General features: G+C 37.1%; 1 protein-coding gene and 1 long non-coding RNA gene across 2 annotated transcripts in view; both read right to left on the bottom strand.

Moving 5' to 3' along the window:
* si (sucrase-isomaltase (alpha-glucosidase)) overlaps positions 1-26,593 on the bottom strand; it is a 132,951-nt gene that overhangs the window by 49,022 nt on the left and 57,336 nt on the right. The window contains exons 20-30 of the mRNA XM_049483309.1: positions 25,074-25,130; positions 21,067-21,191; positions 20,079-20,167; positions 17,816-17,865; positions 15,476-15,649; positions 12,983-13,132; positions 11,696-11,899; positions 11,239-11,393; positions 10,626-10,794; positions 3,928-4,024; positions 217-329 (exon numbers count right to left, since the gene is read on the bottom strand). Coding sequence (XP_049339266.1) covers positions 217-329; positions 3,928-4,024; positions 10,626-10,794; positions 11,239-11,393; positions 11,696-11,899; positions 12,983-13,132; positions 15,476-15,649; positions 17,816-17,865; positions 20,079-20,167; positions 21,067-21,191; positions 25,074-25,130 — 1,383 coding nt within the window. The remainder of the gene's footprint in view (positions 1-216; positions 330-3,927; positions 4,025-10,625; positions 10,795-11,238; positions 11,394-11,695; positions 11,900-12,982; positions 13,133-15,475; positions 15,650-17,815; positions 17,866-20,078; positions 20,168-21,066; positions 21,192-25,073; positions 25,131-26,593) is intronic.
* On the bottom strand, positions 4,639-5,877 carry LOC125804540 (uncharacterized). The gene is made up of 3 exons (XR_007440646.1): positions 5,725-5,877; positions 5,567-5,672; positions 4,639-5,512 (listed from the first exon to the last, which is right to left on the bottom strand). It is a non-coding gene; the product is annotated as an uncharacterized LOC125804540 (long non-coding RNA).

Raw genomic sequence — 26,593 nt, 5'->3', positions numbered from 1 at the left:
GAAAAATATTTATGTAGATGGGTTAGCGTGTGTGTGTGTGTGTGTGTGTGTGTGTGTGATTGTGAGCATGTGCCCACACAATGTCCCTGGCTTGATGAGCTTTAGCAGCTGGGACCTCTCCGCCTCATTGCTTACAGTGTACTCAGTCAACACACACACTGACACACACACACACACACACACACACACACACAGACACACACACACACGACTCACCGCAGTGTACTCTTGCACCACCAGTTCCGGAGTGGGTCCCATCACCACGTAGAAGTCCAGGATGCCACCAAGGGTGCGGTAGGTGAGGGCAGGGGTCGGCTGCAGAGTCACATCTAAAATACATAAATACACTTTATTAATACACACACATATACAGTGTACGATGGTCATTGCCCATATTTAGACTTATATGGGCAATATGTATTGAGCTACACACATGGAAGTAGTTTGTAATGCATGTGTAACACAGTTGTAGAGGTTCCTTATGGAGTCCATTGATAATCCATCTCTTGCATTACTGATATTTTCATACATATCCTGCAGATTTTGCAGTAGAGGTGGTGGTAGCATATAAAATAGCAGCAGAATATCTTTAAGACAGACTTTTAAGATGACAGCAGCATATGGACGAGCATTGTTCTGGTGAAATAGTGTACCAGACTTCATTAATGTATTGGTGGGCTGAAAAATATCTATTATAGATCTTTTATTGTTAATATTGTTAATAAACCTAAAAGTCAGTATCTCAGAAAATTTTAATATTACATAAAACCAATTGGTACTTCCGGCAGTGTGGGCAGTGTGCCAAGTCCTGCTGGAAAATAAAATCTGCGTCTTCAAAAAAGTTGTAAGCATGAAGTTCTGTAAGATTTTTAGGGTACAGTGCACCAACATCAGCAGATGACATGTCTCTCCAAACCATCACTGGTCATCAGTAAATTTTACATTTCATTTGTAAATCAAGGGAGCAGAGTCTGGAGGAAGAGTGGAGAGACACACAGTCCAAACTGCTTGAGGTCTAGTGTGAAGTTTCCACCAATCAGTGATGGTTTGGAGAGACATGTCATCGGCTGGTGTTGGTCCACTGTGTTTTATTATCAAGTCTAAAGTCAGTGCAGTTTTTTTTCCCACAAAATCTTACAGCACTTCATGCTTCGCTCTGCTACTGACAACTTTTATGGAGATGCAGATTTCATTTTCCAGCAGGACTTGGCACACTGCCCACACTGCATAAAAAGTACCAATTGGTCTTGTAGAACATTCTATCATCAACAATAAAAGAAATAAACGCTTAAAATAGATTAATCTGTGTGTAATACATCTATATAATACATGAGGTTCACATTTTAAACTGATTTATAGAAATAAAGTAACTTTTCAATCATATTCTATCAGATGTTTTAAGATGCACCTGTAGGTGAGATGCAGGTTTCTGAAGCAAAAAGGGGTCAAACTTCCTTTTAATACCCTTTATTTCAGGAAAAAAAACTCTAGATAAGCATGTGCCACATTTACAGTAATGCATTTGTCTACGTCTATGTCTGCATTTACATTAACAGTCATATCCAGCCCTTTTTCTATTGTTATTCTCCAGAGATCCGCACACTTTCCCCGCAGCCCATTCAGACGAGTTTATAAGAGCCAGTGACTCTTAAAGCAGACTAAACAAATCAAGGCAGGAGTTTGGAGTGCCTCGCTGCGCCGTGTGAACAGCGAGTCGCTTTCATTGTGTTTGGGAGCTGCTCTGATGTTCCACCTTCACCTGCAGACGCCCAAACTTATCCCCCTCGCTGCAAGTTCGAGACGCTCACTTATTCAACTCAAGAGAAACTGTCTAACTGTGTGTCTGTGAGTGTGTGTATGAGTGTGTGTGTGCTCTGAGAAGCTCTTCTGAATGCATATAAGGGCTCTAAAAAAAGCTGTGCGCATCATTATGCAGAGACAGCACTGGAACGTCCTGTTAGAAATGTAATTACTCATCCCGCAAAGCTCCAGCACAGCTTTTTCCTGTAAATAACATCATATCATCTCTGATCTCGCAGGACCTGCTGACTGCAGCACCAGCGGTCAAGCGCTGGGGGAGGATGAAGAAGCTCTCATTAGATGACCACACACCTGAGCAGGTGCAAAAAGCTTGGTAGAATCTACTAAAGTGGCAAAATTTGCAATTTGTCTGCATTTTACAATCTATACTATACAATTATAGTGATGAAAACTACTTAAATGGGGCGCCGAGTGGTCCAGAGGTCTAAAGCGCTGCCACTGTGAGCGGGAGGTCGTAGGTTCGAACCCCCGCTCATGCAGCTTTGCCATCAAGCTGCCGGCGCTCAGAGGGAGCACTATTGGCCCTGCTCCCTCTGGGTGGGTAGATGGCGCTCTCTCCCCACATCACTCCTACTGTGATGTCTGCAGCACAGGGCGTCTGTGAGCTGATGTATCAGAACCGAGCCGCTGTGCTTTCCTCCGAGCGCACTGTGATGCTACTCGGCAATGCTGCATCAGCAGCAGCTCGAAAAGAAGTGGTGGCTGACTTCACATGTATCGGAGGAAGCATGTGTTAGTCTTCACCCTCCTGGAGTGTTCGGGCATTACTAGTGATAGAGAGAGTCCTAATGAGTGGGTTGGGTAATTGGCCATGTAAATTGGGGAGAAAATGGAAAAATTAGAAAAAAACAAAAAAAAAAAAACTACTTAAATACATGTATCATCAAATTCCCTGAAGGAATTGTCAGATTATGAAGCTAATAAGAAGGAAAAGGCACCTAAAATATGGATAGATGGAGTTGTAGAGGTTCCTAATGGTTCCTGTGATAATCCATCCAGCGACAGTCTGGGACGACTATCCATCAGATAATCTGTTCTTTATCATTTAATAATATATAACACATATAGTTGTAAGCAAAGATTTGGATTCACTTGGAATTTGAGCCAAATGTGTTTTTTTCTGTGGCATTGATTAAGGAATCTTTTAGAAGTTTGATTTTTAAGAGTGTATGGGGTTAGAAGGGTCTGTGGGTGTAGAAGTACTTTGGCACCGCAATTAAAAAGCCAAAGGAATTCTCACTTGTACTCACAAGTACAATGAAACCAACATGTGTGTGTGAAGGTGTGTACTAGTGCATCTCAAAAATAATTTAATATCATTGAAAAGTAACTTGATTTCAGTAATTCTGTTCAAAATGTGAAACTCATATATTATGTAGAGGTATCACACACAGAGTGATCTACTTTAAGTGTTCAGTTCTTTTATTGTTGATGATTATGGCTTACAGACAATGAAAACCCAAAAATCAGTGTCTCAGAAAATTAGAATATTATAAAACCAATTGGTACTTTTGGCAGTGTGGGCAGTGTGCCAAGTCCTGCTGGAAAATGAAACCAAAGTGGATCAACACCAGCAGATGAAAGACATGTCTCTCCAAACCATCACTGATTGGTGGAAACTTCACACTAGACCTCAAGCAGTTTGGACTGTGTGTCTCTCCACTCTTCCTCCAGACTCTGCTCCCTTGATTTACAAATGAAATGTAAAATTAACTGATGATCAGTGATGGTTTGGAGAGACATGTCATCTGCTGGTGTCGATCCACTGTGTTTTATTATCAAGTCTAAAGTCAGTGCAGTTTTGTTTTCCCACAAAATCTTACAGCACTTCATGCTTCCCTCTGCTACTGACAACTTTTATGGAGATGAGGATTTCATTTTCCAGCAGGACTTGGCACACTGCCCACACTGCCAAAAGTACCAATTGGTCTTATATAATATTCTAATTTTTATCATTAACAATAAAATAAATAAATGCTTATAAAAGATCACTCTGTGTGTTTAATACATCTATATAATATATGAGTTTCATATTTTGAACTGAATTACTGAATTAAATTAACTCTTCAATGATGCATTAGTATGTTGTGTGGGTTGTTCACTCACCCATGGCATTGCTGTTGAGTAGGAGCACTCCGTGGGCATCGGCGGTTGGCTCCAGACCCATGTAGAATGGATGGACACCATAACAGTTCATTTTATACTGCAGAGATGAGAGAGAGAGAGAGAGCACATTTCAATACTTTTTCATTTTTTTTTTTTTTTATTGATTCCTAATTTCAATAGCTCCCATCATTGGCAAAACCCTTCCAACAGGATAGGATCAGGACACGTGTATGACTCCTCCGATACATACTCATGTTCTAAGTAATGTTTGCTGAGTAAATTAGATTTAAAACTTTTTGTTATATCAATTGCTTTGCACAGTAATTCTACTGGTCTTCTTTTTGATGGATTTTAAGTAAAATATAGGTTGAAATTACGCATTAGAAAATTTAATCAGGAAACAAATGTTATAGAGTGAACAGTGATTTGATCATCCGTGGTTTTATGATTTTGGATACAATCCAGGTTAGCACCCGAACATCCCTTTCAGACAGCTTCCTCTTACAGTGTCCACAGTTAATCCTGTTGGATGTGGTTGGTCCTTCTTGGTGGTATGCTGACATTACCCTGGATACCGTGGCTCTCGATGCATCACAAAGACTTGCTGTCTTGGTCACAGATGCTCCAGCAAGATGTGCACCAACAATTTGTCCTCTTTTGAACTCTGGCATGTCACGCACAATGTTGTGTGTGTTACCATATTTTGAGCAAAACTGTGCTCTTACCCTGCTAATTGAACCTTCACACTCTGCTCTTACTGGTGCAATGTGCAATTAATGAAGATTGACCACCAGGCTGCTCCAATTGAGCCATGAATCCTCCCTCACTAAATTGACAAGTGTTTCAGTTTCACTGTCCAACTCCTGTATATGTGGCCTCAAATGTTCACCCAACTCAAAATAGTTGAACAATGGAAATGTCCAAAGTGTCAGATCCACAGCCCTAATACAACAGCTAGCCAGAATCACAGGAAGTGGAAGTGGTGAGGGGAGAGAGCGACTTCACTCACCCAGAAAGCATGGACAATTATGCTCTCTCGGACTCCGGCTGCTGATGGCAAAGGAGCATAACGCGGGATTACTTTTTTTTTTTCTCCGTCTTTTTTCTCCTCTCTTCTTTCTCATCTTCTTATTTGATTCATCCACAGTTTATTTCTATCTGTCTTTCTCTCTCTCAGTGCTCAGCTGCAGCGTGATGGAGTGAGCAGCGGCGAGGTTGTTAGCAAGTTGGCTAACAGGGGCTGACAGCACTGACAGGAGTCAGTGAGCTGGACTTGCTGCAATATGCCCCGCGCTGGAGCGTCACTGTCTCCGAATAAATCAGCCTAATCCGCTCCGCAGCGGCTCCTCAGCGCACTTTCATCACTGTCACCACCATAAACAACAATACACACTGCCACGTATCACACACGACCCTTCATCTCCACACTGAGGGTCCTGAAAAAAGTTGGGCCAGTTTTATCAGGCAGTAAAACTCAAAAACTCAAAATTCACTCCTATACGCTAGAATAGGAGATATTAGTCTATAAACAACCTCAATAAACACTCCTATACATTAGAATAGGAGATATTAATCCATAAACCACCTCAATTAACACTCCTATACACTAGAATAGGAGATATTAGTCCATAAACTCAACCTCAATAAACACTCCTATACACTAGAATAGGAGATATTAGCCCATAAACAACCTCAATAAACAGTCCTATACACTAGAATAGGAGATATTAGTCCATAAACTCAACCTCAATAAACACTCCTATACACTAGAATAGGAGATATTAGCCCTTAAACCACCTCAATAAACACTCCTATACACTAGAATAGGAGATATTAGTCCTTAAACTCAACCTCAATAAACACTCCTATACACTAGAATAGGAGATATTAGTCCATAAACAACCTCAATAAACACTCCTATACACTAGAATAGGTGATATTAGTCCATAAACTCAACCTCAATAAACACTCCTATACACTAGAATAGTATATTTTAGTCCATAAATAAACTCAATAAACATTTCCATACTCTAAATTGAAGACTTTAGCTCATAAACATCATCAATAATTGCTCAAGTACATAAGAATTGTAGCGAAAAGTCCAATATAATCAACTTTAATAAAGAGCATTAGTCTATAAATCAGCACAAAAACAATATAAACTTTCATAAAGCAAATAAACCTAAAAATAAGCACAATTCAGACTCAAGCATGTCGTTCTAGCACTGCCACAGCAGGTTCCTCAGTCCCCCGTGGATCAGGTATTAATATACTGGCTTTAATCAGGAAAGCAACTGCAGTAATTAGGTAGAACATGACTCAGGCTCACATCAGGGCAGCGGTGTGTTCGTGTCTAAAGCAATTAGCCGGTAAGGCACTTTATACTGGCACACGGGGATAAATAACCTCCCAGTTCAATCTTACCAGTTCAATCTCAGTATTCCTCACACTTACACCTGCTCTACACTCACACACACACTTACACACACCTCCACACACCTACACTTACACCCTGACCTCAAATTCCAACCTAACAATCTGAGAGCGAGTCTCAGAAACCTGCACCAACTCCAGAAACCACAATACCAGTTCACAGAATGGAAAATCTTAACTGACCATCTGTTATTTAACCCCTTCAGACCTTGCGAACATGTTTAGTTGCACATAACACCATGAACCAGCCAATAAAAAAGTTTAGAAAACGACTAAACAGTAGCTTAGCCCCACCCACTGCACTGAAAAAAACCCCCCAAAAAACCCACTCAATTCATTAAGACATTAAGGCATGGCAGCATTAGAGTCAATGAGGCAAAGAGCTCATTTTTACTCATTTTTGTGATATTGAACACTTTCTATTATAATTAGAGATTTTTTTTTATATAAAAAAGATATATCAACATTAAAGATAAAATAAAAATGTCAAGCACAGGCCTCCACTGCAATAGACATTAAAAAGAGCAATTACATATTTTAGTTAACTGTATTTTTTTACATAGAGTTTAAATCAGAATATTAGAGTCTTCTTTTATGTTCATCACAAGCAGAAAAAAAGCATTCGTATATTTTATAGATGTGTTTAAGCTGCATATAAGCACTTTATAATGACTGTTTAAATCAAACTTTAATAAAACTGTCACAGGATAAAACACGCACATCATATCTGTAGAATCTGAGTAACATGACTTTTTTTTATCCAATCAGAGCAGTGGTATTGATTACAAGAGTAAAACACTGCAATCTAGTGGGCGAGGTTTAAACACAACATTAAATAAACCACTTCTGACACCAATCTTTACATGTTAACTGATAATTAAACATATATTCTGTAAAAAACATACAAAATATTATTATATGGAATTTAATGGAATACAATATAAAACTGATATTTTCTCACACCCATATTATACCGTATATAAAAAGCTCCTGCTGCCTTTACTATCGGATGCAAAAATCTATGTATTTTTAAAGTTGCACTATTACTGGAGGAGTAACTTAACCTGTTTTACTTTCAATGGAAGTCAGTGTAAAAAACAAATAAATAAATATATATTTGTATCAACACTACTAATAATAATACATGTGATAATAATACAAGTCAGTCATTTCTATTGGTTTATACATCATAAAGCAATGACAACAAAGAATAAATAAATACATACCGTATTTTACAGACTATAAGGTGCCCCAAATTATTAACGTAGGCACACTATTTATTATGCAACACTAGTAAGGCACAAGGGTTTCACTGAGGGTAGAATCTAAGTAAACTGCAATTCTTAAAAAAAAGTTAAACGAGCGCTGGATGTTAATTTACACAGATTTCTCTTATGAAAAACATTTATTTGGGTAACTTTTATTTACAGCAAGCTTTTATTTCCAGTATTTTGGCGCGCTTAGCTGCAGCACTAGTAAATGCTGTCCGAAACCCAGTGTTCCAGTAACCCAGGGTGGTATCAGCTAGCGATTCGTCCCACGTAGCTAGCTCACATACTCGTCTCTGATCGGTGAAAGAGCTAGTGCTGTGGTTAGCGACTAATGCTAATATCAAAACTGCTCCAGCCTTAGTGCTGGAGAAACTTCACTTAAAAAACTCTCCCTTTTAACGCTGTACTTTAGAAGAGTGGCTTTACTGCTCCTAAATACCTGACTGGTAGAATTCATACATAAGGTAAACTGGATTATAAGAAAGTGTATAATGTTGGTATTTGGAAAACGTAAAAGATTTTAAGTGACCTTTAAAGTGCGAAAAATATGGTAAATGTTGTGATCATCATATATGTTCCCTCTTTAAATAAATTGACTTTTTAAAAATATATTTCTTTTCATAATACACAAAAAATCAGCACTGGAAAAAGAAATGTAAATGTCTGACTGGCACTGCATATCAGACAGCAATATATCAGGCAAAATCTCAGCTGTGCTGTTTTGTCTTGCTTCATTATCTAGCGTTCTCATTGGGCCAAAAGGTCATCAAAACAAATCCCAGCCCAGAACAAAGATCAATGGAATAATCTGTATATATTCAGCCTGAATTCACAAATAATTATAACCTCAGACTGAGAGTCATGTCACTACAAATACACAGCTATGACCAGAAGGCCAGGCTGAGCAGATCACGCCAGAGCCGCATAAAAAAGTGGAGCCGTGTGGTGTTTCATCCATCTGCCTCGTTACAAACATTTCCCCACACACATCAAAATGTCAAACTCATTTCATACCAACTTTTGTTAAGGTAGCACACTAAGAAAGGACACTTTTGTCATCGCTGTGCTTTTTTTTTTTTCTGAGCCACATATAAGACCTGATATTTGACTTTTATTTATTTGATGAGGATGACATTCTGACCGAACACAACACACAGTCCTGACAGAGCTCATTTGTAGAATGTGGCAAAGAAGATCATCAGGTGGACAAACAACACAGACATAGGTGAAATCTTTACACATAGTAGTCTTACTGTTACTATAGAGATATACACTTAAATATGAGATCTTATTCTGCAGCTAACACTCCTATAAAAAAGAATAGGAGATATTAGTCCATAAATAAACCTCAATAAACACTCCTATACACTAGAATAGGAGATACGAGTCCTTAAACAACCTCAATAAACACTCCTATACACTAGAATAGGAAATATTAGTACTTAAACAACCCCAATAAACACTCCTATACACTAGAATATGTGATATTAGTCCATAAACTCAACCTCAATAAACACTCCTATACACTAGAATAGGAGATATTAGTCTTTAAACCACCTCAGTAAACACTTCTATATACTAAAATAGGAGATATTAGTCCATAAACTAATTCTCAATAAACACTCCTATACACTAGAATAGGAGATATTAGTCTATAATCAACCTCAATAAACACTCCTATACACTAGAATAAGAGATATTAGTCCATAAACCACCTCAATAAACACTCTTATATATACTAGAATAGGAGATATTAGCCAATAATCAACTCCAATAAACATTCATACACTTTAGAATCGAAGATATTAGACCATAAACTCAACCTCAATAAACACTCCTATACACTAGAATAGGAGATATTAGTCCATAAACTCAACCTCAGTAAACACTCCTATATACTAAAATAGGAGATATTAGTCAATAAACTAATTCTCAATAAACACTCCTATACGCTAGAATAGGAGATATTAGTCCATAAACTCAACCTCAATAAACACTCCTATAAACTAGAATAGGAGATAATAGTCCATAAATAAACCTCAATAAACACTCCTATACACTAGAATAGGAAATATTAGTACTTAAACAACCCCAATAAACACTCCTATACACTAGAATATGAAATATTAGTCCTTAAACAACCTCAATAAACACTTCTATACACTAGAATAGGAGATATCAGTCTATAAACAACCTTACAAAAACACTCCTATACTTTAGAATATGAGATATTAGTCCATAACTTTAACCTCAATAAACACTCCTATACACTAGAATAGGAGATATCAGTCTATTAACAACCTCAATAAACACCCCTATACACTAGAATATGAAACATTAGTCCTTAAACAACCTCAATAAACACTTCTATACACTAGAATATGAAATATTAGTCCATAAACCAACCCAATAAACACTCTTATATATACTAGAATAGGAGATATTAGCCAATAATCAACTCCAATAAACATTCATACACTTTAGAATCGAAGATATTAGACTACAAACTCAACCTCAATAAACACTCCTATACACTAGAATAGGAGATATTAGTCCTTAAACTTAACCTCAATAAACACTCCTATACACTAGAATAGGAGATATTAGTCCATAATCAACCTCAATAAACACTCCTATACACTAGAATAGGAGATATTAGTCCTTAAACTTAACCTCAATAAACACTCCTATACACTAGAATAGGAGATATTAGTCCATAATCAACCTCAATAAACACTTCTATACACTAGAATAGGAGATATTAGTCCTTAAACTTAACCTCAATAAACACTCCTATACACTAGAATAGAAGATATTAGTCCATTAAATAAAAGCTACTATACACTATAATGTGAGATATCAGTTTATACATAACCTTATGAAAACACTAGAGTTAGTTTTCAGTCTAACAGACAGGGTTTAAGCACATATGCCTTTAAGGCTCTGGATGTTGTGCTGTGTATGACCATGACCCGGTACATGTCCTACACTCACCCCAGGAGGCTGGTCTTTGCTGAACATTCCCCATGTGTGCCAGTTGAGGTCGTGTCTGAAGCTTTCGTGCTCTGTCTCTCCGAAGCCGTAGATGTACTGAGACGGCAGGCGGGTGGAGATCTGAATGAACATGTCTGAGAAGGTGAAGCCTGGAAGTGATGAGTCCCATCTGCAAACATACAGAGATAATACATTAAAATATGTGAAAAAAAGAAATGTTAAACATAGACATGCATACATTGTCAATGAACTTGTTGCAGAAACAAAAAATGATCAAATTTTAGACTGAAATGGAAACTCTTTGTCATATTTATTAAGCTACACAAACAAAAGTGATCTGGTGATACATCTTCCCATGGCATGTTCAGGAGAGGTAGGGCCACTGGTTGCAAGACCTCATTAATGTAAAGTTGGCCTGTTAAAATGTCTGTAATGAAGACTAATGGTGTCTAATCATTTCCACCAAGACAAAAGTGAAGATGACCTTCTGCCACCAACCAAGATTTTTTCCCATTTGTTGATTCCTTCTTAATGCAACTATTTCTTTTACAATTTCAAATATATATTTTAGACTGTATTCAATTCAATGCAATCGTTAACAACGTTCACTTACACAACAGTCCCTGTGTTCTTCCTGATCACCTTGATACCAAACGGGTTTTGAGTGACCTGAACCTCGTACATCCTCCTGGCCTCGTCAGTGTCTGGAGTGGGGGGTAATGAGATGGGCACGGGAACCTCGTATCGTTCGTTGGCTGGGTCAAAGATCTAGACAATTGAAACAATAAATGATCAATCAATTTGTGTCAGATTCCCAGGCAAGGATTAATCCCAGTTCATAAGAAAATTTCCACTTATCATCAAATCACAATGCAGCTCCTTTCCTTGAAATGACACTTAAGTACTTGGTATTGAAATCATTTTCAAATAACTCAGAACATCCCAAAAATTATGTAATTAACAATGTGATAACATGATTAATAATATAATAATGTACTGTTAATTCTGTTTTTTTTTTTATTTTATTATACATACTTTATTACAGTCTCAGACTGTTTAAAGCACTTTACCTTGAAGCGTAGGGAGTGTGAGCTGAGGTAGTTGATCTCCACCCGCAGTGTGTCGATGGTTCTGGATGCAGAGCGGGGAACTGGGTATTTGGTATTGCGTGCGATATTAAAACTAATGCCACTGGGGGTAATTTCTGGGGTGTCAGCTGTGTAGCCGTAGTCTGCTGGGAAATAGCACCAAGGCACATTCTGGAGATTAGAGGTCTGGGAAAAAAATGCAGGAGAAATTGTGGTCAGTGATTTGAGAAGGACTTAATCAGTGAATACCGTAAGTTACTGCAGGTATTGCTCATAATGGTGCCAAAACAGACATGATGTTGTGTGGGTGTTTAAATTAGTGATTAATTTATTGGCTGGATGGATGGATGGTAAATACATGAATAGATGGATGGTTCAGTCAATTGATGTGTGGATCATTGATAGATTGATGTATATGGATACGTGAAAGGACAGGTGGTTAGATAAAATGATGGATAGATGGATGAATGGATGGATGGATGGATGGATGGATGGATGGATGGATGGATGGATGGATGGATGGATGGATGAATGGATGGATGGACCATATGGTTAAGTACATGGAGCAGTTGAATTAGATTGATGAATAGGTTTACAGTACTGGATAGACAGATGAATAGATGAATTGTATAAGTAGGTAGATGTCTAGTTAAGTAAATGGATGGATGGATGGATGAATAGATAGATAAATAGTATAATTAAGTAGATGCCTAGTTAGGTAAATGAATGGATGGATGATAGACGGATGGACAGATGGATAGATGGATGGATGGATGTACAGATGACTGGATGGACTATATGGTTAAGTACATAAAGACATTTGATTGATGAATGGGTTTACACTACTGGATGGATGGATGGATACTTAAATCATATATGAATTATATGGTTAAGTATAGCATCTGGTAGTATAGTATAAGATAAGATGGATGGATGGATGGATGGATGAATAAGTGGATTGGTGAATGGGTGGATGAATGGATGGATGGATGGATGGATAAGTGGTTAAATCAGTGAATGTTTTGTCTGATTCTCTGTCCTGCTACCGCATTTCTGTAAAGCTACTTTCCAACAACATCAGTTGTAAAAAAACATTATATTAATACATTTTATTTAATCTAATTTGATGGACCATATGGTTAACCAAATTGAGTAGATACATTTGATTGATAAATGGATTTACATGACTGTATGGAGGTATGGATGGATGGATAGAGGGATGGACAGATAGACAGATGTCTGTATGGTAGTGTATGTGAATTGGTGTACCTGCCAGATGCAGCCTCTTGCTGTGCATTTCTCCTCATTGCTGCCTTCCTCAGGGTAGCAGTCGACACGCTCAAAGTCAGAGACGACCCCGTCCCATTTCACCGTGTAGCTCTTCCCCAGCTCCAGACTCAGACCTCGCAGATACAGAACCTACAAGAAAGAGAACCCAGAGAGTCACTACTACCAGAACCATTCTGATATCTGTGCCAACGTTGTGTTACCTAAGAAAGAAAGCATTTTTAAAGCATTTAGAAACCTTCATAGTAGCCTTACGCTAAGCTGTTTAGCTTTGGATAATGGTGACCGGGTTCCCTTAGTTGGAGCCCCCTAGTGGCTGGGCTAAAGGCTACACCCCCTAAACACCAATTGGGATAATGAAACCTGTGCCAGGGACACGGTTCACACACAGCCCCAGACACGGCTCAATTCAGAAACGCCACCAACCCCAGAGCAATCTGGGAGATTTACACCAGCCAGGCCGCTGCCCTGGAGATAGCAGCGACACCACGGACAAGGTAGTTAAAGGCGGCGGATGACATATGTGGTAAACACTGGTGTGTTTAAGTCTCTCCTCCATTCCTCTTTCAGAGACCCGGCCGTAAATCTGAGCGTCCGACACTAATGCAGCACGTGAGCCTCAGAGACATCCTGCTGCTCCGCCGGGACCTTGAGGTCCAGGAGAAGGATGAGACATGTCCTTTATCATTGCATTTTGTCTGTATGTGTGTGTGAGTGTGTGTGTGTGTGTGTGTGTGTGTGTGTGTGTGTGTGTGTGTGTGTGTGTGTGTGTGTGTATGTGTGTGTGTTAGTGTGTGTGTGTGCCTGCTGTTCACATGTCTGAAATAAATGTTTCCAGTAAACATTATTTATTTCAGTAACACTTTACAATAAGGGTTCATTACTTAACACTACCTGGGTCATTCCACCAAATGGGTGCCATTTCTGTCCCCATGAAATTACATGTAAAAATAACTTTAAAAAAAACATTTTATTATTAATCATACCCTGGTAATATATATTAAGCTGTAATATACACTATATATATATATATATATATATATATATATATATATATATATATATATATATATATATATATATATATTATGGCAAGCCAAACAGGAAATATATAATAAAAGCTGATATATATATAATGAAAGCCGATATATATATATATATATATATATATATATATATATATATATATATATATATATATATATATATATATATATATATATTATATATCTAATATATATTGCGCGCATCGACTGCTACCCTATATATAAATAAATATGTACAAAAGTATATTAGAAATATTATATTATAACTATATTGTACTTTTTAAAAAGTATGATAAAATTTAACTTTTGATCAAACATTTGATGAAAGCATAATATATATATGCTTAATTAAGTACGTATATATATATATATATTATTTTTTTTATCATACTTTTTAAAAAGTACAATATAGTTATAATATAATATTTCGAATATACTTTTGTACATTTTAGCATTACTACCTATTGGGAAGACCAAAATTAAGCTCCCTCATTTGTTTTTCAGTATATTTCATCTTACTGTGTATTTTTAAAATACACAGAATGAGGATCTATTTATGTTCATATCCAGAATTAAGTTACAATTAATAAAATGAAGTTCAAAATCAATGTGTCAGTCCTAGTGCTGTTAGTCTGCCTGCTCTGGACTCGAAACTACACAACAAAGACTCTAATTCCCAGCATGCACCCACACTGGACTCACACCCTGACTCTGCTGATCATGTGATGCTACGGCGTTCCCTTTCCCCCAGTTACTGATTGTTTGCACCTGGCCTGTCTTGTATAAATACCCCTGTCTTTTCTATATCCCTCACCTTGTATTGCATTGCTAGTTATCTAGCTCTTCAACAATGCATTTCCTTTGTTGATTTGCCTTTGTTACCAACCTGTTTTTGTTTTAGTCTACTGATTTTTGCCTTAAATACTTTTTTTTTTACTTTTTGATTACTCTTTTGCCTTGCCCTTTACCTTCTGGATTTTTTGTGTATGACCCTATTATTATTATTATTATTTTTATTATTATTATTATTACAGCCCTTATAGCAGTATAGTGACATTCTTCTGTATTGCAAAGACCTTGAGCTCTGGCAGCGAGATGACTGTATCATTGTATTCACTGAAAAAGTGTGTGTGAGTGTGTGTGTGGGTCAGCACGTGCTAAAGGAATCTTCACAATAAACCGTGTCTCTTCTCTTTTTATACGTTTTTTTTTTTTTTTTAACAGGACAAATCAGCCAGAGTCCATCTCTCTTCAATAAACTCAAGGTCACCCGCCTCCACCATGAACCTGCAGATTTCCAGGAATACAGTTTTTCATTCTGCGTTTTTCATCTAAGGCAAAGTTGACTGGGTTTACTGGCCACTTTATTAGAAACACCTACCCACAGTACTTTATGTTGTAGCTGACAGTTCAGTTGAAACACACTCACCTTCTTCACAGAGTTGTACTCCATTCCGGTGGCTGGAACCGTCACAGCCGTCTGACCCTCAGTGATGGTCACTGTGGCCGGGGGGCTGCTCACCCCCAGCACTGTGATATTCTCAAACACCAGGTTGTTCGGGTCAGTGTAGCCGTTGTGTAGAACCTGCATGTTCAGCACGCTCTGAAAAAGAAACATACATACACACAATTATATAAACTTTACATTAAACAGACTGAGTATTTTAATTGTTTAATTTAATTACAAGATACTTTTACTACTTTTAATACTGTATTATTTATTAATTAGTACAAATAGTTGGTAAATTGTAAGAAAGGAAAACTCGGAGGAAAGCGCAGCGAAGCAGTTCTGATACATCAGCTCACAGACGCAGCCTTGTGCTGATCGACATCACCCTTTGGAGTGATGAGGGGAAAGAGCGCCATCTACTGTACCCACCCAGAGAGAGCAAGACCAATTGTGCTCTCTCAGGGCTCCGGCAGCTGTTGGCAAGCTGCATTACCAGGATTCGAACCAGAGATCTGCTGATATGTTTTAACTTTTTACATTTTGTTTTGCTACATATTTGTAAATGAATACTTAAGTCATCCAGCTTGTGAAGCATTCAGATTGCTCTTGTCGGAAAAGCTGTTAGCTTGTGTTTTCTGAGTTTGAAAACTCTAAACAACATAATTTTTATGGTTTTGAACTCCAGTTATAAGCCTTTTAAACACGGTAGCCTTTTAGCTTTTTACCTCCATTCACTCCATTGATAGACTCTGGCTCACTCGCTGGCTCCCTCTAGAGTTAAACAGTCATTTACTGATATAACAGGAGGAACAGAAAATGGTCTGACTCTCCATTAACGGCTCTGGTAAAGCAGGAGATGTGTTTTGGATATGTTTCTCTCTTTCTGTGATCCCATTGGCTGTAAGTAGCCGCTGCTCCTGACTCCTAGTCGCCGACTGAGTCAGATATTAAATATGGTGAGTTTTTGTCTGCAATTGTGTAGAGCAGGGGTATTTAATTATAATTTAGTACAGTCCAGTTGGAGAAAAGTTTGTCAGTCCCAGGTTCGAACCATCGCTATATATATAATGTATATATATATATATATATATATATATATATATATATATATATATATATATATATATATATATACATAAATATATATATTCCTTCCCATATACTCATTCCTTCCCTGTCTCTCTTGCTCAGCATGTCTGTTTCCGCTAGTTATCGGGCTCCCTTATTTCTTTATAAAGGCGTTTTTCCCGGCCGCGTCCCAATTCACTAGCTGGAGCAGCAGTCTGCACAGATCTGATTGGCAGAGGAGAGCGTTTGGTGATCTTACAACACACGTGATTGGTCTGTGACTTTACTGTGCCGCAAAGCACGTAAACCGCGATAACAAGAAAAGTTCAGACGCTTTAAATTAACACTGTCAGAATTAAATCCTTCTTAGTAGTTTATCGGTTTGGGTCCTCATTGGACAACGTCTGGATCTGTACCCGGACCGCGGTCCGCCTATTAGTGACCACTGGAGTAGAGTGAACCTGGAAAAATACGGTACACTCTGTTTAACCGTTGTGTGGTGTTCATATTTTTTGTTACTCGTTTACTTGGTTACTTGTATTTAATTCAGCAAAATTAAGCAATTTTACATTAAAATGCTTTACACATGCTTGCTTCACCTAAATTACAAGCAGTATAAACAGCTTACATGGTTAATATTTGCCCTTTACCTTTCTTATGTTACATTTCTTTTAAAAAGTGCTACTCTTTTTTTATTAGTTTTTTAATAAAATGTAAAAGAAAATGAATTAAACTCAAGATATGAGTAGAACATTTGTCTAGTTTCAAATTTACAAATGAAGCAATGTTTATTAGCCCTTGGCCAAACATATTGTATGTAATATAATTGTGTGGGGGGGGGGGGGGTGTGTACAGTGTGTGTTTATCGAAAATGTGTTTTGACATATGTTTTTCACAAAAAATGAGCCAATGGCAATGAGTTTGAGTTAGAAAAAAAAAAAAAATTAGTATCATTTGACGAAAAATGAAAACGGGTCCCACAGACCCGAAGGGTTAAATGAGCACTAAGTGTGTTAGTGCTAAGCTAACGCTAAAGGTTAGAGTGCTCAGTCTCGTGTTTGAAGTACAGAGGCTTTATCAGCTCCACTGATGCCGCAGTAAAACAAGTGTTTTATGGAGGCGAGGCCGGAGAGGCGGCAGTGGCTTTGATGTAGTAGAGTGAGCGAATGCTATTTGATGTGCTCTGAAAGAAAGATGCTGCGAGATGCAGATCATAGATGATCAAAAAATTGGATTGGGCGGCGGACGTACATAAAGCACGGAGAACTGATAGTGGATGTAGGATCCAGAGGAGACCGTATCTGTGGGGAGAGAGACACAGAGAGAGAGAGAGAGAGAGAGAGAGAGAGAGAGAGAGAGGGAGAGAGAGAGGGAGAGAGAGAGAGAGAGAGAGAGAGAGAGAGAGAGAGAAAGAGAGAGGGATTAAGTTCAGCCAAGTTCACATGGGAGAACATCACAAGGCAACATTCACACAACTGCTTAATCAATCTGATAAAAGTCGGACACTTGCTTTGGACTTGGAGTTGTTTTTTTATAACCCACACTCTATAAATCATCAATACCAAGAAATACAAAGCTGATAACAACCAATCAGATACCCTTTATTCTGCAATACACTGATAAGACGTCCAATAGACAAGAGCATTTCATATACAGGACATAATATACAGAGTCCAATGTCTGGACAGATCTTTTTATTCAATGCTTTTATTTATTAGTTCTTGTTTGATGGTTTTCTATACTGTAAATGAATCAGGTAGTAATTTAAAAGAGGTTAAACAAACCCAAATACTGTAGTCTGTGAAACAATTAATTGCTGTTAACTTGCAGTTTCTGAGGCTGGTAACTCTGATGAACAGAGGAAACTGTTACTCTTCTTTTACAGGGGTGGTCCTGATGAGAGCCAGTTTCATCCTAACATTTTTGATGGTCTTTTTTTTGTGACTGCACTTGAGGATACTTTTAAACTTCTGATTAATTGTGTAAATGAAAGGTTTTAGCTATATTTTGCAAATTGTCATTAAAATTTAACTTACTATCAACGAAGAACTAGAAATAATATGTAAGAAGTATGTTCTGTTCTGATTTGTTATTTAGTAACAATTAGACAATTCGAAAATAATTATCTTTACCATAATATTACCATGTCATTATATACTAGTTTCTACAATAACTGATTTAGTACTTTGTAACAAATACAATATGGTCAATTAATTAATCTGTAAATACTTTTTACCTTAACATTTTTATATTATTACCCAAATGTTATGGAGCTAGTATCTTAACACAATGACTGGTTTGTTAAATAGTAACAAGTAGGAAATTGGTATTTATAATTTATAAATGTAATAAATTTTATAAATACAGCTTGTTACCATAATGTTACCATATTATTACCCACTTATTAGTGATCTGTACATTAAAGTTTTTCTCAGATTTTACTATGGTACTAAAAGGAATTCTTCTTATTTGTGTCCTATACTGTAAATGAATCATGTAGTAAAAAGTATGTTGGTACAATGTTTGTTCTGATTTGTTATTTAGTAACAACTAGAAAATTAGAAAATAATTAATAATAAATACAACTTGTTACCATAATATTATCATGTCATTTCTTATTGTTATTAATCTGTTACCTCTACAATTACTGGTTACTTATTATTTAGTAACAAATACAATACAATCGGTTAATTGATGTGCAAATACAATTTGTTATTAGTAACAAGTAGGAAATTTAATTTAAAGGATATTTAATTTATGGATAAATACAGTTTATTACCATAATATTACCATATTATTACCCACTTATTAGTGATCTGTAAAGTTTTTTTTTAGTAAAATCCCTTTATAATGTGTGTTTTTCTCATATTTTACTATGGTACTAAAATGCATTCTTCTGATTCGATGCTTTTATTTATTTATTTTATTACAATGTTGTTCTGATTTGTCATTTAGTAACAACAACAACAAAAAAAAAGAAAATAATTCGTAATAATTACAACTTGTTACCATAATATTTTCATATCATTGCTTACTTTTTTATTCATCTGTTATCTCTACAATTACTGGTTACTAATTATTTAGGAACAAATACAATACAGTTGATTAATTGATGTGCAAATACAATTTGCTACCTTAATATTATTAAATTATTACCTCCACAATTACTGATTTATTAATTAGTAACAATTAGAAAAAAAATAATTGAGAAATATTTAATTTATGGAGAAATACAGCTAGTTACAATAATATTACCATATTATTACCCACTTATTAGTAAAGTGCTCCCATAGTTTTTTTTTTTTTTTATAAAGTGTGTTTTTCTCAGATTTTGTGATGGTACTAAAAGGCATTTTTGTACTGAACATGTAAAAAGGGAAGCATGAACACACACACAAGCACACACACACAAGCACACACACACTCAAAGCAAAAGAGGGAAAACAGTGATCTTTCCATCGTCAGGAAGAAAAATAACACAACTTTTTAATTAGCAGCAAATCCACCAAAATACCTCGAGAATCTCCGTCGTCCCAGAATAGCTCGCCTGACGCTTGGTTGTTGTCATCGAGCGCAATGATCAGACCCATGGGAGCACGGCGACTGCGGGAACACACACACTTTCATCATCATCACACACACATACACTCGCAGGCTCTCGCTCTCTCAACTTCTACCAGGAACTAAATAAGACAAAGACTAAAAACAGAGCCTTTGAAGTTCAGACAGGATTCTTATTTTTGCATAACGTGTCAGAGACTGCGGCTGAGGTGGGCGGGTTTTCACTGTTCTTACGCCCTGTGTTCACACACACTCGTGTGAGTGTGTGTGCTTGTGTGTGTGTCTGTGTGTGTGTGTGTGTGTGTTCACAAGTTTCCACTGCACGAAAAAAAATCTGCAAGGAAAATTGCAGAGTGGACTAAAACTCCACATAAAAAGACTCATAATAAGAGACGTGAAATGCAGTAAGAATAATCATTCAGAAAAGCACATCCCAGAATGTCCTCAAATATTTGAATTCAGCCCATGTGGGCAGGGTTAGAGCTGACGAATACAAATGAGCTGCTGACGCACAAACAGTTCCACGGCAACATTAGCAAGCATGAAACATCTATATATATATATATATATACAAATATATATACATAAAATAAAATGATTCTCTGGAGAGCTTTTGTTTACATGCCTCCCCTGTCTCTCTCTGTAGAGCTCGGCGTGACTTTAGTTTCCGCCCGTTCTTGGGCTCCCTATATTCTTTTAAGGGCGTTTTTTTTTTCCCGACCGTGTCCCAATTCACTAGCCGGGGCAGCGGTAGTGTATTGGAGCGCGACCCTGATTCTTAATTGAAGCCAGCATTTAATTTCTTGGTATATATTGTGGTGATAATATTAGAGGTATAGTACTGTATATGGACCTGAAAAAATTATCTCATAAACACATCCTTGTGTTTCCACTCACTGGCCACTTTATTAGAAACACTGAGCATGCTGTGGTGTGTGTACCTGTGTGTGGTAGTGATTGCAGGTCTCTGGGTGGGCAGGATTCCTCCTCCTCGGATGTGAAGGCCCAGTTTGTCGGCGGGGAGATACATGTCCACATGCTGTTTCCTCTCAGAGATCTTCTCCTCCTGCAGGACGGAGAACAATGACGTTATCAGAGCAACACACACATACACACATCATATGAAAAAGTTTGGGCACCCCTATTAATCTTAATCATTTTTAGTTCTAAATATTTGGGTGTTTGCAACAGCCATTTCAGATTGATATATCTAATAACTGATGGACACAGTTATATTTCAGGATTGAAGTGAGGTTTATTGTACCAACAGAAAATGTGCAATATGCATTAAACCAAAACTTGACTGGTGCAAAAGTATGGGCACCCTTATCATTTTATTGATTTGAATACTCCTAACTACTTTTTACTGACATACTGAAGCACAAAATTGGTTTGGTAACCTCATTGAGCTTTGAACTTCATAGCCAGGTGTATCCAGTCATGAGAAAAGGTATTAATTTCTCTATTACTTTGACTCTCTCCCTCATTATTTTTATATCAAAGTTTTCTCATATATCTCTCATTTATCTTTTATCTATTTCATCTATGATTTTCTCACTCTCTCTCTCTATTTTTCTTTTTCTCTCTAAGTCTCTCACTCTCTATATTTATATTTCATTCTTTTCTCTCTCACTTCATCTTTGATTTTCTCATTCTGACTCTCTCATTCTTTCTTTATCTCATTGACTCTCTCACTATCTTTATATCTCTCAATTTTTCTCTTTTTTCATCTGTGACTTTCTCACTTTCTCTCATTGACTCTCTTACTCATTATCTTTTTATCAAAAAAAATCTCATATATTACTTTATCTATTTTCTATATTCATCTGTGATTTTTCATATTCTTTCTCTCTCTCTCTCTGTTTCTTTTTCTCTCTCACTCTCTCTTTCTCTCGTTGACTCTCTCCCTCATTATCTTTATATCAAAGTTTTCTCATATACCTCTCATTTATCTATTTTCTATTTCATCTCTCTCTCTCTATTTTTCTTTTTTCTCTCTGAGTCTCTCACTCACTATATTTATAACTCATTATTTTCTCTCTCACTTCATTTTTGATTTTCTCATTCTGACTCTCTCATTCTTTCTTTATCTCATTGACTTCCTCACTATCTTTATATCTCTCCATTTTTCTTCTTTTTTCATCTGTGACTTTCTCATTCTCTCTCTCTCTTTCTCTTTATCTCTCATTCTCTCTCTCTCTTTCTCTTTATCTCTCATTCTCTCTCTCTCTCTTTCTCTGTGATTTTATCATTCTCTCTCTCTATCCCTTTGGCTATTTTACTTACTAAACTTATATCTGTTCATTTTTTCTCTCTTTACATCTTTGACTTCTCTCATTCTCTCACTCACTCTATTTCTTTTTTGAATCACTCACTCACTATCTTTATATATAAATTTGCCTCTCTCTCTCTCGTCATCTGTAATTTTTTTTATTTTCTCTCTTTGAATCTCTCTCTCACTATCTTTTTTATTTTTAAATCTCATTTTTTTCTCTCTTCATCTGTGACTTTTTCATTATGTATCTCTCTCTATCTCTCTATCTCTCTATCTCTCTCTCTCTCTCTCTCTCTCTCTGCAGATATAATCTGTCTCTAATTGCCACTCTGCTTCTGCTGGGATTCGCTTTTGACCCACTGCACCTTTAATTGACAAACTGTAATACGCACACACACACACACACACACACACACACCCTCACACACACACCCACACACACAGCCTTCCTTGAGCCCCATCACAAAAGGCTCATGATGGGCTGAGCTTTAATTTATCTTATCGTCTCTGTGATCAATGGGTGTTAATCTCCAGCTGAAGCTCCTCCAGGGTCCAGCCGGACCCCCCTAACTGACGCTACAGTGACCCTGATTGGCTCGGTCACCGTGAAAATACAGCTGGAACTTACAGTGGAGATGCTAACTGATGTGTGTAACCGGTCTCCAGGTTTATGTGCTCATAAATCTGAATCTCATTTAGAACATCACAGGAAATATACAGCCTGATCCTGAAACAGCATTTTGAAGCTGTAAGGTCAGGATTGGCCGTTTTGTTGGATTATGAGTCTCTAAATTAGCATTTTAACCCCTTAGAGACCCTTTAAAATCGTCACACACACTTTTACAAACCTTACTGCCAATTGGCATCAAGTAACATCAATTTTATAGGTCCTAAAATAGAGCCCTGAGGTACTCCAACATAATATGTTCAAATGCTGATTGCAGATTGCTGATCTGGATAGTGACATTGAGTTTACATAGCAGGCAGACCCCTATTCATGTGAATCAGCCAGTAAGTTGACTGTATGAAAATGTATGATTTATTTATTTAAAATGATCATTTTCCAATTCTAATACATATTTGAATTAATCTTCCAATAAAATCCTTAAAAAAAAGCTTATTTTTCGTTACATGTGTGTAAATGCACTATTATCCTGTTATGTAACCATTATGATCATTTATAACTGTTATATAATTGTTTCTGGGACTTTATCTGACAGAGTGAACTCTAGCACAGTCATAAACATGATCCTTAAGCAGCTATTTTACGATCAAATCTAAAATAAATTAAAAAATCTATCCTCTATCTGCATAGGAACAATATGATTAGGTAATCAATCAGCGAATTGCCCTGCTAGACCTTTTGTGTAAAAATGCACCAGCAGCTTAAAGATCCACACCCGCTAACTGGTGTGTAACTGGTGTGTGGGTTTATGTGCTCATAAATCTTAATCTCATTTAAGGTGTCACCGCCAATAGACAGCCCGGACCCCCGCTGAGCCTTATTTCAACCAGAGCCGTTTACTAGGTGGAAATAAACGACTGACTCATAAATGAGTTTAAAGCAAAGCCTGGTTTTCAGGCCGTAATTTAAGGCCGCTTTAAGAGATAAAAGTTGATTTGAATGGTGACGTGCAGAAGAATGCGTGCAATTCTCCACAGCTCATCCCGGTGTCTAATTCAGTCCCGGCCAAAATCAATCACACAGGAAGCTCATGTACACCGAGTGAAGAGCTGCAGAGTGGAGAGAGAGAGAGAGAGAGAGAGAGGGGGAGAAAGAGAGCTAAATGCAGAGAGAAAAATAGAGAAATAGAGCAAAAGAGTGAGACTGTGAGTGAGAGAACCAAAAAGAGAAAAAGTGAAAGAGCTAAAGAGAGAAAAGAGGGTGAAAAAGAAAGTGAGAGAACACGAAAGATAAAGAGAAACTGAGGAAAAGAAGAGAGGGAAAAAAGAGTGAGTGAGAGACAGAGAGGATTAGACAGAGAGCAACAAACTGTGAGAGCAAAAGAGAGAGAGTGCGAGTGAGAGAACGAAAGAGAGAAAAGGTGAAAGAGCTAAAGAGTGAGCAAAAGAGAGAGTGTGAGAAAGAGAATGAAAGAGCAAGAGAGAGAAAGAAAGTGTAAGAGAAAAAGAAAGAAAGAGAGAGAGAGAGGGAGTGAGAGAAAGAGAGGTTTAGAGAGAGAAAGACAGAAAGTGCAAAAGAGGGAACGAAAGAGAGAAAAAGTGAAAGAGCTAAAGAGAGAAAGAGACAGAGAGCAAAAGGGAAAGAAAGAAAGAAAGAAAGAAAGAAAGTGAATGAGAGAAGGAGAGAGTAAGAGAGAGAGTGATAAAAAGGAAAAGAGAGAGAGCAAGAATGCGAGCTAAATACAGAAAGAGCAAAAGAGAGAACGAAAGAGAGAAAAAGTAAAAGAGCTAGAGAGAGGAAGAGAATGAGTAAAGTAGAAATAAATAAAGGAAGAAAGAAAGAGGGAGTGAGAGAAAGCGAGAGTTAGAGAGAGAGTGATGGAGAGCAAAAAGTGCAAACAAAAGACAGAGAAAGCAAAAGAGTGAGAGTGCAAGTGAGAACACAAGAGAGAAAAAGTGAAAGCTAAAGAAAGAAAAAAGAGAGAAGGTAAGAGAGAGAAAAAGAGAGTGATATAGACAGAGTGGTAGAGGAAGAGTGTGGAATCTTACCGTTTCGTAGTTGTACCACACGGCGTCGGGGATGTAGGCCCTCACTCTGTCCACACCCTGAGAATAAAAGCAGAGAGGAGAAATTTAAATTTATAAAGATGAATCACAAACACCAGAACAACACATCTCAACCAGATCACACACTGTCAAGCCCTGTCCTGCCCTGCAATACAACACAAACACACACACAAACACACACACACACACACACACACACACACACACACTGTATACACATGAGTAACTCAGCGTAGCCTCATTTTTACTGCACCTTCTTGTGAAAATATTTAATGTACATAATATATATTGTGTCATAAGGCTTATTTTCTTAATAAAGTAATGTACTTTAAAAATAACAAAGACAATTATGCGAGGCTTCTATGGAACTGCAAGGTGGCTGCTATGGGAATACTAGATTGCTATTATGGGAATGCTAGGAGGCTGCTATGGTGTTCATGAAGCATTACACAATCTCTATCTATCTATCTATCTATCTATCTATCTATCTATCTATCTATCTATCTATCTATCTATCTATCTATCTATCTATCTATCTATCTATCTATCTATCTATCTATCTATCTATCTATCTATCTATCTATCTATCTAACATTAAAAGCTAGATTTTTTCATAAAAGAAATAAAAATTGCAAAATTGTGCACGACACCCATATGTAGCTACTGTATAGCTAACCTAATATATAAAATAACTGTATTTTAATAATTCTGTTATATCAGTAATCCAAGGGTTAACACCTATATTTGAAAGAGAGAGAAAGGAAAGAGAGAAAAAGAAGAGAAGGGCAAAGTAAGAGTGTCATGCACTCTCTTCATCTCTGCTCAGACGTCACGCTCTTTATTAAATTCACACTTCATCCCTTCCACCGTATCGCTGCCATGCCTCCGTCCATGAACCCCTCTATACACGAGAAATCACACGCAAGAAAAGGGAAAAGGGCTTAGAGCTGCAGGGAAGCATCTCGCAGGAGAGAGATCAGGTGAGGGTCTTCTCTCCGTCTGTTCTGGTGAATAATGTAGTAAAGGAAGTCTCAGAGATTTACATACGTGTGATCTGTCTCCACAGTGGTGGAAAGACCAACACAAGTGCCAAACAGGCGACTGAATTTTAAATATATATATATATATATATATATATTTCCATATTTCATTTAGATTTTGAGGAAATGTCACAAGATATGACTCTGGAGTGTTGGTGGATGTTAGAGATAACTAATGTATTACACATTTGGTGCTGAATATATACTTAAAAATACTGATAATTGACTTTTAGCACCCTGAAAAGTCTATAGATGGAATCAGGACCACAGTGTCAGAAAAATAGATAATAAATAAATAATAAATAAGTATATATGTTGCAGACACAGAGTGGTGCAGCGATTCAAAGCATTATAATCAGGAGATCGCTGGTTTAGATTTATAATTTATATTTATTAGGAATGCGCTGGATACTTGTAACAAGAATTATTCAGCTAAAAATGCCAAAAAAGCTATTTTAGCTT

The sequence above is a fragment of the Astyanax mexicanus genome, chromosome 9, assembly GCF_023375975.1.
Source record: "Astyanax mexicanus isolate ESR-SI-001 chromosome 9, AstMex3_surface, whole genome shotgun sequence".
Classification (NCBI taxonomy): domain Eukaryota; kingdom Metazoa; phylum Chordata; class Actinopteri; order Characiformes; family Acestrorhamphidae; genus Astyanax; species Astyanax mexicanus.
This window is presented reverse-complemented; position numbering and strand designations above follow the sequence as displayed.